General features: G+C 36.0%; 1 protein-coding gene across 1 annotated transcript; it reads left to right on the forward strand.

Moving 5' to 3' along the window:
• Positions 1–409: 409 nt before the first annotated feature.
• Positions 410–3,547, forward strand: LOC104243077 (uncharacterized). The gene is made up of 2 exons (XM_009798205.2): positions 410–547; positions 953–3,547. The coding sequence occupies exon 2, from the start codon at positions 1,037–1,039 to the stop codon at positions 3,263–3,265; it is 2,229 nt and encodes a 742-aa protein (XP_009796507.1). The 5' UTR covers positions 410–547; positions 953–1,036; the 3' UTR covers positions 3,266–3,547.
• Positions 3,548–12,761: the final 9,214 nt, after the last annotated feature.

The following is a 12,761-nucleotide window of genomic DNA, read 5'->3' on the forward strand; positions in this document are numbered from 1 at the left end:
TAATATATACAAAAATTAAATATATCAAAAAATAGGATATAAAATTAAAATTATAAAGATCTTAATATAAAAATTAATTATATACACAATATATGATAAATTAAAAGTTCACAAAATAAAAAGATTGAATAAAATAATATTAAACCAAATTTAGAGTGATGAATAGTGTTGCACCAAATTTGGTACAACATTATTCATACTCTATAATAGTGTAAGAATTAGTGTTGTATTGGAGCAAAAAAAATACCATTTCTTGCCTTGGAGATGGTCTTATTGGGGACATTTTCGTAAGATTCCTGCAAATTTTTGGTGATTGCTTAAAACTTGTTATTTTCAGGCCCAGGCCCAAGCCCAAGCCCAATATTGGAGATAGCCTATAAACACAAACCGACGTGGCACTCGGAACATTCTCCAATCAACAGCAGAGCGTCTTTACCGGAGGTAGTGGAAGAGTCATAGCCGGTCGCCGGAGAAATTCACGCCAAAATATTCTTTGCTTTTTCGCGCTCTAAACAATCAGTGGTTACCAGATCTCCCCTCAACCATGGTATAAAGAGAAATAATTAGAAAAACTTAAAAATTCGTTGGTTACTTTTTTTCGTTTATATTTGATTCGATAAGCTGTTTTTTTTAAATGGTTAACTATTATTTTCTGTCATATAATTATTTTGATTAGCCACATTAATGACTGCATGATTGATTTCATACTCAGTGTATCTAAGTATCACCCTGTTTTTTTCCTTAATTTGATTTTACTTTAATTTGGTATTTGTGCATTTATGGTATATAATCCAGTAAGAAATTATATTTAAACAATTGTTTTTTTAATCTTGCATTTCATTTATTGAATTGAAGATTTGAGGAATATTTGTACATTTTCTAAGTAATTTTAGGGCATGGTAATTGTGGAACAGGTTAGTTTAATTTGTCTTATACATTTTTCTAATTTTAGGGCATGGTCATTGTTATTTTATGGTGAAATTGTTGTACATGAGAAGAAGAAGAAGAAGGGTTGAAGGAGAGGTGTATATGGTAGATGGAGTGCAACAAAGATGATGCTTTGAGGGCTAAAGAAATTGCAGAGAGGAAATTCTTGGCTAAGGACTTTTCGGTGGCGAAAAAGTTTGCTTCAAAGGCCCAAATTTTGAATCCTGGACTTGAGGGAATTAGTCAAATGTTGGTGATACTCGACGTGCATATTGCTGCTGAGAGCAAAGTTAATGGTGAAGGAAACTTCTATGGAATCCTTGGTGTTAGTCCGAAAGCTGATGACGAGGCGATAAGGAAACAGTATAGGAAATTAGCTCTCATGCTTCATCCCGATAAGAATAAGTCATTTGGGGCTGAAGGAGCTTTTAAGCACGTTTCGGAAGCGTGGAGCTTATTGTCTGATAAGAACAAGAAATCAATTTATGACAACAGAAATGCTAGTGTCTTGCAGCAGAGATTTGAAGCTGAAAATGTAGATTCTTCTTCGCAACAAAATAGGCAGAATGGTTTTCACGATTTCGCAAAGAATTCTGCTGCTGCTTCGCGAGCAAGGCCTCCAAAGGGTAATAATAATGCCAATAAAAAGAGTAGTTCGTCATCTGGAACGAAGGAGCATCGTACCTTTTGGACTGTTTGCTATCGGTGCAAGATGCAGTATGAGTATATGCGGATGTATCTTAACCATAATCTTCTGTGTCCCAATTGTCATGAAGCCTTCTATGCTGTTGAAACAACAGCACCGTCCAATGGCTCAAAGAAGTCTAATTCTCAACAGCAAGAGAACGTGTACCACCGGGATATGAAAAAGGATGGACCAACTACAGGAAGAAACAGTTCAAGCACACCAAATACAGGGGCTTATGACTTCCAGTGGAGCCCGTTTTCTAAAACTTCTGGTCATGCATCTGCTGTTCAAGCAGCTAGTATGGTTCAGCAAGCATATCAGAAAGTAAAACGAGAGCGTCAAGAAGCACAGACGGCGACGAAAAGAGAGGAGGCATTGAGAAGGAAAAATAAAAGGCCAAGACCAAGTGGAACTATATCAGCTGCACAGTTTAATGCTTCCAAGAGGAAAAAAGGCATAGACGACCATAGTAAGGTAAGGCATAGTTGGGAATCTGCAGGAGCCAGCACAGCTAGTCCAGCTGAAACTGAAAGGTTGAGTAATGAAAAGGAGGCATCCCGCTATGATGTCAAAAATTTGCTGATGGAGAAGGCCAAGAAGGACATATTGAAAAAGCTAAGTGAACAGGGCTCAACTACTGTGACCGCATCTACGTCTTCAAGCGAGGTAATTTTAACCGATGTAGCTAAGGAGAGAAAATATCATGGTTCGGAATTTGATGTCAGAGAAGATCATGATGCAGCTTGTGAACCAGTTATAACTAAAACCAAAGTCTTTGCAATTAGGTCTTGTTCTGAAAATTTTGACAAGTATTTAGATAATGAACCTGTTGAGTGTATGTCGATAGATGTTCCAGATTCAGATTTCCACAATTTTGATAGTGATAAAGTAGAAGGTTGTTTTGGACCTGACCAAGTCTGGGCTGCATATGATGACAATGATGGGATGCCTCGATATTATGCCATGATTCTTAAGGTGGTTTCTCTAAATCCATTCAAGGCCAGAATCAGTTGGTTAAATTCAAACATCAACAATGAAACGGGCTCACTATGTATTAATTATGTTCCGAAAACATGTGGATACTTCAGAAGAGCGAGGCACGAAATCAGAAGCTCTGTTAACTGCTTCTCACACAAGGTCAGATGGACAAAAGGTCCCGGTGATTCAATTAAAGTATTTCCTCGGAAGGGGGAAGTTTGGGCTTTATACAGAAACTGGTCCCCAGAATGGAATGGGTTTACAGAGGACGGTGTAATACAAAAATATGATTTGATTGAAGTACTTGAAGATTTTAATGAGGAAGGTGTGTTAGTTATTCCTCTCATCAAAGTTGCTGGCTTCAAGACGGTGTTCCACAAGCATTTGAACCCCAGGGAAATAAGAAAAATTCCTAGGGAAGAAATGTGCCGATTTTCTCATCAGATTTCGTCCTACTTGCTTACGGGAAAAGAAGGCCCAAATGCTCCCAAGGGTTGTCGAGAGTTGGATCCAGCAGCTCTGCCCGGAGAACTTCTTGACGTAATACAAGAAGTTGAATGCATGGATCCTGAACGAAGCGGGGAAGAAAATACAATTGGCAGTACAGGAGCAAGGAGTAGCAATTTGATGGAAGAAATTTCCAGCTCGACGGAAGTTATAATATTAGATTGATATACTAGGATGTTGTTATATAGCATTCATCAACTTCTTTAAGCAAATGGTTGATGAGAGATGTGTTGGTGTAGTTTCCATGAGTTACTCCCCTTTGAAATTTTACTTTTGCTTGAAATATTTGCAAAGCACCTAAAATTCAGACTAAAACTTGTCTACTATTAAAGGTAGACCAATGATTCTTGACATTTCAAGCTTCAAGGGGAAAAAGATTAGGATGTAACTTATATTTATTATGATCGTATTTCATATATATAAATGAGATGAGGTTTTGTATGCTCACATGAGAAGCTGATTTATGGTACTTTGAGTAGCTTTTTCATCATTTTCTGGTGCTTATCAGTACAGATTTGATACTGGTTGTTTGCCTTTAATTAAAACATATTTTGGTTGCTTTAATTGTATTGTTGTTCTCGTTCGATAATGTTTTTTTCTGGTAAAGAGAAGTAGCTATTTCGCTTTAATTGCGTGTTGTTGGATTTAAAAAGATATTGCCATTGTGTTTTCTGCTTCGCATCTATTGAACTCTGCTTTAGCTGCGGAGATGTGCAATCTTGTATTTACTTGTGCAGTTATTGTGATTCATGTCATCACATATTTCTTCTCAGCTTACTGAAATCTATTTCTTGTTTACCTTTTTCGATGAAGTACTTGAGCATGCAAGTGTTAGACGTGATAGCAATTTTCATTATTAATATTGGATGGTGGATATATAGATTGACAAACCGTTAGTATGGTTGAGAACTCATGGTTTCTGTTCTTGGAAAGAAAAGGAAGGGACTACCCACTAATTAAGCACAAAGTTGCTTTTGTGTTGTCTTTTCTTTCCTTTCTCTTGTTGCTGATCTTCCATGATAAAAAGCATTTGTACTATCAGAATAGTGTAATCTATTATTGATAGTTAAGGAAAAATTACAATCAATGTTTATAGGAGATGCGAAGAAGTTTCACTTAGTCATGGGCTTCCGCTAGGGACCAACATTGTTTATGGTCCAGCTAACTAGCACATACAATATGAGCTCTCGTGGTGTATGCTATTTGCGGAAGATATTGTGCTAATTGGCAATATCAATGAGGGTGTACCAAAAGCTTAAACAATAGAGAAACACTTTGGGGAGTTAAGTGTTTTACATTAAATAAAAGAAAAACTGGATATATGCATTGTAAGTTTAGTCAGCATAAAAAGAGTGAAGTTGAGGTGAGATAGACGGGATTGCAATGTCTAATGCGAATAATTTTGATGTTTAAGCTCTAACGTTCCTGGAAAATGGAGACGATTGACATTGATGTTTCATGTAGAATAACAATAGGATTGGTTGACAAGGAAAAGTGTTAACCAAAGTATTATGTGTACCAAAATAAAGCCAACGTTGATTGACAATGTTATGTAGGAGCAAATATTGGACTGCAAAAGTCTAACATAAGCACAACATGAGTGTTGCAGGGAAGCGAATATTAAGATGGACGTGCGTTCATGTAAAATTAGACAAGATTAGAAATGATAGAATTTGGTAGGAGGTGCACCTAATACAATAAGGGGTCGTTTGCTATGATGCATTAGAGAAATAATGCATGTATTAACTTTTGGTATTACTAACCTCTTGTTTGGTGCACTTTTCAACCTATGTATTACTAATGCAAGTATTAGTTATACAACATATTTGATATTATTCTATGTATAACTAATACATAGCAAATCATGGTATTAGCAATGCCAAGGCTATTAATACATGCATTAGCATGGTTAAAGATAATATTATTGTTAAAGTCCCTTAAAGCTAAAGAATATGGAGGATATTGTTGTGAACAACTAATTTCTTAAAATTTATGTAATGCATTTTAATTTTCAATACACCACACCAAACAGTGTATAAGAAATAATCTCTGCATAACTAATATTTGCATAACTAACCCATGCATTACCAATCCCAACATTACTAATACACCTTATTCAGCACTAGTCTTATACACCATACCAAACGACCCCTTAGGAAAAAGAAGGAGAAGATCGCTGATGATAAGCTATAATTACGTCTTTTAGTCACGTATTACACTCAAATTTGCTGCACTTTAATTGAGTTTGAGTTTTAATCGCTAGTGTCTTGCACTAATTGTGTGTTTTATGCCTTGTAGGAGTGATTCCGAGCTATGTAGATGTTATGAAATGAATTCAAGTGATTTGGAGATTTGAAGTCTGAGTAAAATCTCAAGGAATTAAGTCGGGATTGTGTTCGGGATTGAGCCGTAGTATTTTCTCTATTTGTTCAACTATATTATTCTTGTGGTTGATTGAAAGGCCCTCAATTAGCTTTGTCTATTTAGTATGTATTACTCGGGATAGAGTGCATATTTAGGTAGTTATTGAACAACATCACTCCTGACGTATGTGAGGAATCAATAACCAAGGGTTTAAAGGTGGGATTAGGGATAACGAAACCTTGGGTACGATCTAAGTGAGCTGTAATTCAAGCCAACTAGCTTAACTCGGGAGAGTATGTCTAGTAAATTGTCGTAATTACTCGGGAGATAATTACAACACGCAGAGGGCTCATGATCGGTAGAGAATACTTAGGCGAAATTATAAAAGATATAGCGGGAAGGATTCTGACAATTGGGGAAATCATAACTCTAGACCTCCTTAATCTTTTCTCCACCTTGTAGTATCTTTAGTGTTAATTTATTATTTTAATTAGTTAGTTAGTTAGTTAAACATAAGAATCTTAATATCTATAAGTTAGGAATTGTTCATGCTTGTATTCTTGGTGATAGTGAACAACTGTAGCTAAACCTTAGTTCTCTGTGGGATTCGATTCCGGACTTGTAAACTGGATTATATTTGCAACAACTGCTTTGTCCTTTTTATAAGGCATAGTTGGGCGTGATCAAATTTTGGCGTCGTTGCCGAGGAACTAATGGCGTAGCTGCAGGTGTACATATTTCTAGGTTGCAAGTTTGAACTGTTATTTTTGTTTTCGTGTATTTGATTATTTATTTAATTTTAATTTTTTTATTTTTGATCTGAGAGACATGGCATCTTGGAATTATGAGAGTTTTGATGTTGGTAATTCTACTTTTGATCCTCGTTATGCATATTGTGGAGGAAACTGCGCAGGGCAAAATTATCGAAATATTCCCGAGAGCGAGTTATGTGCACCAACTCAATCTATGTGTGGAATGTGCGTGATATGTGTGGTGGTCAAGATGGTCACTTTCATGGTTGTGCTTATATTTCTTATCTTCCCCCAACCCCTTACTTTGATGGTTCTTCTTTTTCTTGTGAAGTTAATAAGAACAAAGAACCCATGTATGAGGACCTGAAAGAGATCGATGATATGCTAAAGTGCCTTATGGAACAATATGATGAGATACAACTGTGGGTACAAAGGCAAGGGATAACTATTCACAACTTGGAGGCTCAAGCGAATAAATTAATTGAACCTTGTAAAGCGCAACAAGTTAACATTATGGATAGTAGCCAATATGAGTATGAATTGGCTACAGAAATTGCCATTATACTGGAGGATTTAAAAAAATACGAGAATGAGCTAGAGGAGAAGGCCAGAGTAGAACACCAACAATCAATCGAACTAGATTTTGAGGATGCCGATGTCGTAGAAGAGATACTAGAGTCAACCAAGGATATTGAGGATACATATTTAGTTGACTCTAGTGTTATTAGTGTTAAGGATGTTGACAATCCCAATGTTTGTGTAGTTGAGCGCATTGGCCCACACTCCAAGCATTTTTTCACATTGTGTATGGATGATGATATGAAAATAGAGTCGTCCGAGCCACTTGAGGAGTCAAGGAGTAAGGAACAAGATGCCTACATTCTGGAATTCTTCGTGCCAAAAAGTCGGGAATACATATCTCATCCAAATGCCAAGAAGTGCAGAATACTACATTATTTTATTGGGCCAGTCAGATTCGTTCTACCACCCCAGGAGCATGATCACAGAGCAGAATCAAAACTTGGGGTCCAATTCATAAGTTCGAAGTGGAGGCAGAAAGTGATTCACGTCGTGCCGCGACGTTAAATCAAGCGCTTATCGGGAGGCAACCCAACTTTACTGCTTTCTTTTGTTTTTTTTATCATATTATTTTTGTAGTTTCGATTTTTGATTTTCTATGAGCATGGAAAGCAAATCTATTGGAAGAATGCAATAACAAACCAGATGGTTGAAACAAAGTGTGAGGTACCCGCACGAAGGACCAGGCCTGGGAGAAGTCTGAGTACCCCATGAGATGCTACTGCTTCGGCATTTGGCCTATCAAGGAGTTTCTTTTACCCTCTTGCATGTATGGGTGTGTATTGGGGACAATGCATAATTTTAAGTGTGGGGTGAGGAGATTGTCTCGGTGACTTTCTATGCTATTTTAGTTATGTTAGTTTAATTGAATATTTTTTTTAAATAGAAAAGATTGGACTTTTCCTGACGGTGGATCTATTAGACAATTTTCTTGAGGGATTTAAGTCTAAAGAAAAAAACTAAAAAGATTTTTTTTAGGTAGTGTAGCAATTCCCCTTTGGATTTTTTTGTCCTGGTTCTTTTTCAAGGGTTTTATTTGAACCGGGTGTAGTTAGTCTTTTTTTTAGAAATAGGAGCCATTGTGTTGTGTTTTGAAATGAAACAATATCTCTTGATTTTGTTATGCCTTGAGAATAGTGAGTACTTTGGTTGTGACGCTTAGGCTCAGTTTTTGACTCTTGTATAAGTACCTTAAATTGTATGATTTTAACTTTGCTTAACTACTTTGACTAGAGTGTCTTGATGAATCCAATCCTGAGTGAGGTATGTGCCATGTGTGTGTGAGGTTTGGGTGTTATTCTGTGCATTGCATTTGATGCCTAGAACTTGTCCTGTGTGTTTGCAAAGCGAAATAGTTGTTTTGTTCAGTCTTAGAAGTGATATATGCTTTTCTTTGTTGAGCCAGATATGTATATTTTACCCGCCTAATTATTATGTATCGTAGTTAACCCCTTTGAGCCTGTAATCATGTTTCTTTGGCAACCACATTATAAGCCTTACCCATTTGTTTGAATTAACCATCTATTTGAACCTTCTAACCTCTCATGAGCACTTGAATTGTTATGAGCTGTGTAAAAGTTAAAGTGCGGGGTGGTTGGTTTGGATTTCGAGTGGAACTAATGAGATAAGGAGAAAGGTGCACTGCTTTGAAAAAGTAAGAGCCACTTGAATTGGAAAAGAAAAAGAAAATAAAGAAAAAAAAATAGTTGTATTGTTGCAAAAATTATTCCTTGATATGTGGTGGTTCTTGATGTAATTGTGCTTAAAGAAGTATGGGGTAATATACGTTGATGTGAAGGTAGAGTTTTGGTTTTACATAAGTGGGGCTTGAATGTTAAAGTATATATATTAAAGTCCTTAGGGAGGTGTAATCACTCTTATATCTAAATGTATCCTACCCGACCCGCAGCCTACATTACAACCAAATAAAGTTCTACTTGATCCTAGATTAAATGAGCTCGATTAGTAGAATAGTACACTACGGGCAAGCTTATGATGCATCTTTTGCGGCATATGCATGTTATTTATGAGAGTGAGTGAATTCTTTCTATCTTGAGCTCCTAATTGTTCTTAACTTTTATGGTGCGTGGAACTACTCTCTTTTGTTGTGTGAGGGCACTTGATTCATGAAGGAAAGGTAATATCGGTGACCTCTATGTTAGAGTAAGTGGGTGAATTGTGAATAATGCATGGTACTTGTGAGTCAAATCTTGAGGTGAAGATGTTATGCTTTTGTGCTTAGTCTATTTTAAATATTCTTGGTGTGATGAGTTAGGAGAATAGTTTAAAAAGGTCGTGTCTATATAAAGTGTAGTTTGATTGCTCGAGGACGAGCAATGGTTTAAGTGTGGGGTGTTGATGATAGGCTATAATTACTTATTTTAGTGGCTAATTACACTCAAATTTACTGCACTTTAATTGAGTTTGAGCTTTAATCGCTAGTGTCTTGCACTAATTGTGTGTTTTATGCCTTGTAGGAGTGATTCCGAGCTATGTAGATGTTATGAAATAAATTCAAGTGATTTAGAGCTTTGAATTCTGAGTAAAAGCTCAAGAAATTAAGTCAGGATCGTGTTCGGGGGTCAACGGATGATAGTTAGAACAAACGAAGAATCGGGTAGGCATATTATGCACTGTCTAGTAAAATGCATATAATTTTTTTTCTCAGAACCCATTTGAGCTCAACAATAAATGATTGGAAAGATAACTCAAAGGACTACAACTTTCATGTTTTATGTTTTTCCGAATTCCCAATACAACAGGGTGTAAACTGCGCATCAAGTGTGCGGCCGCACTCAGGTTGCGCTTGTCAGGCAGAATCAAAGTGGATATGCGTGGTCTGAGCGCGGTCCAAGCGCAACCGCGCACGTCATATCCATAAAATGTATCCTTTTTTGCGTAGGAGAAGGTGTAATTGTTTGGGCCCAACCTAATTGGTATATATACATGGAAAAATGGTATTTTGAAGAGGTTGGACAAATTTGAGATACAGATTCGACCTGAGGAGGCAGAGACACAATAAGAGCAAGGCACGAAATTCTTCTACGAGTTTTTCCTTCCTCTTCCTATTTTTAATTGATGGCTATGACTTTTAGTATTGTAGTTTTACATACTATTATGAATAGCTAATTTGTTATCTAGGGTTTTGATAGAACCTTTTGTAGGATAAATTCTTGTTATGTTTTTATATTATTGAGCCGTAGTATTTTCTCTATTTGTTCAACTATATTATTCTTGTGGTTGATTGAAGGGCCCTCAATTAGCTGTGTCTATTTAGAATGTATTACTCGGGAGAGAGTGCATATTTAGGTAGTTGTTGAACAACATCACTCCCGACGTATGTGAGGAATCAATAACCAAGGGTTTAAAGGTGGGATTAGGGATAACAAAACCTTGGGTGCGATCTAAGTGAGCTGTAATTAAAGCTAACTAGCGTAACTCGGGAGAGTATGTCTAGTGAATTGTCTTAATTACTTGGGAGAGAATTACAACACACAGAGCGCTCATGATCGATATAGTATACTTAGGCGAAATTATAGAAGACATAGCGGGAAGGATTCCGACAATTGGGGAAATCATAACTCTAGACCTCCTTAATCTTTTCTCCAACCTGTAGTATCTTTAGTGTTAATTTATTATTTTAATTAGTTAGTTAGTTAGTTAAACACAAGAATCTTAATATCTATAAGTTAGGAATTGTTCAAGCTTGTATTCTTGGTAATAGTGAATAACTGTAGCTAAGCGTTAGTTCTCTGTGGGATTTGACTCCGGACTTGTAAACTGGATTATATTTGCAACGACCGCTTTATCCTTTTTATAAGGCATAGTTGGGTGTGATCAATCACTTAATATGGTTTTGGTCCTATCCTACTATGAACACCTAATTTTTGCACTATTTTAATACCTCCTAAAGTTATTAGTGTTTTGTTATTTTAATTATTTTTCTCAATTTTTGTGTCTTTGATTGCATATTTCCTATCATAAAATACCAAAAATAGTTCTTTTTTTTATTTGTACATTTTAGGAATTAACTAACTGTTCAATTGGTGAATTAATCTAGTTAGTTGATCATTTGAATAAGTTATTTAATTAATTTATTTGTTTGTATAAATTTAGCTTAATAAGTAGGATTAAGAATGAAATTGGGCCAAATTTGAAAGAGTGACCAAAAGTGAAATATCAAGGCCAATTGAGAGGGCTGCCAGGGGAAGAACTAAAACGACATAGTTTTAAGCCAAAACTACGTTGTTTTGTTTAAGTGAATCAAGATTAATTCTCATCCATTCATTCCCTTTGATCCAATGGTCCTCATTTGATCACTCATGGAGTATTTAAGTTCCTAAAATCAGATTTTTTTTATCTCATTTACACATAACCTAAACTGGAAGCAGCCTCTCTGCCCTTTTCGGGGTAGGGGTAAGGTCTGCGTACACTCTACTCTCCAGAGACCCCACTAGTAGAATTTTACTAGGTATGTTGTTGTTGTATTTACACATAACCTAAAACCCTAGCCCCCTCTATCTCTGTTGCGACCAAAACACTCACGCAAGTGCACGCGATGGACAAGTAATATAGTAGTAAGTAAAGTATCGTTCCCATGAGGAATTATGATCAACTTCTCGACTGATGTAGACTCAAACAATTATCAGTTCAAGCTAAATTATCACAAACTATATAAAGAACCAATTTACAATTTACTTAGTAATTAAACAATAATTCAATACAAAATTACTACACCAATTACACAATATTTTGATAACAATTTGGGTAAATATATTCCCGGGTCATGGACTTGCTAGAGATCATGCTACTGTTTTAGCTTAAGATTGATTTATTGAATTATCCGGGTTATTGATTATAGGGTTAATAATATTCATAAGAATATTTCGAGTTCTTATGCATATATTCAAGTTAAGTTAATACCTATATGTCTATAGTATTAATATTAACTCAAATGCATTTACAAATCCTATTTCTCAACCAAGCAAGGCAATTAAGTATAGTTCTATCTTAATTGCGAATCTTTCACCCGATGACCAGGATCCGGATCTTGCTCTATTTGATTCTATATGCAATCAAGAATTTCCTTTTTCAAGTTTGACTCAAGATCCGTAAATAATATTTCACTGTTAGCTACGCAGTAAAATAATTAGAAGCAGAATCAAATAAACAACCCATAATCATAAATTCAAGATCTTCAATCTAAGCTTCAAACAACAAGATCATCTAACATCCATGACCCAAGAATACTAGAGTTTTTAGCTACTCATAAACATACAAAAATCAACAATAAAAGTCTTAAACATAATATTAACAAGCAACAAGAAGAAAGTTTGAAATAACTCTTTAAATCCTTCTCCAAGATGTTCTTCTTCTCCTTCTTAGCTCCAAGATGAAGCTCCTCCTTCTCTTTTTCTCTCAAGGATGAATAGTATTTTTCCACTTAATCCCCTTAAAATCTGATCCTCTCCATAATGGAGTTCTTGCTTTATGTAAGTTAAGTGGGATTTTAGAAAGAATTCCGAGTTTACCCCTAAATAAAGTTTCCTCTGGATAGGACCCGCGCGAACTATTGCGCGAAGTTTCAAAGTTAGCGCGATAGTTCGCGCGCTTCAGTAGCTTCCAGGCAGAAAACTTCGCAAACTATTGCGCGAAGTTTGAAACTTCGCGCGCTTCAGTAGCTCGCAAATTTTGTGATTTTTTTTTTCGTCTCATCCTTGCATACACTCGACTCCTAAGGGTTATTCTTGCTCATAAATCATTCCAATCTCCTCTTGAAAGCATCATTAGGCTTCTCATCCTGCAAGGTATACATATTTTGAGTAGAGCCTGTTTTTCCATCAATTATCCATAATATGACATTGGAATATAATCAAGCATAAGCATAAACAATAGCTAAATCACCCAGATTTCGCCTATTATCAATACCCCACACTTAATTCATTGCTAGTCCTCGAGCAATCAAC

Source organism: Nicotiana sylvestris, chromosome 9 (genome assembly GCF_000393655.2).
Source record: "Nicotiana sylvestris chromosome 9, ASM39365v2, whole genome shotgun sequence".
Taxonomy (NCBI): Eukaryota; Viridiplantae; Streptophyta; class Magnoliopsida; order Solanales; family Solanaceae; genus Nicotiana; species Nicotiana sylvestris.

Coding starts and splice junctions, on each gene's coding strand:
- LOC104243077 (XM_009798205.2), top strand. CDS start 1,037: ATGGAGTGCAACAAAGATGATGCTTTGAGGGCTAAAGAAATTGCAGAG.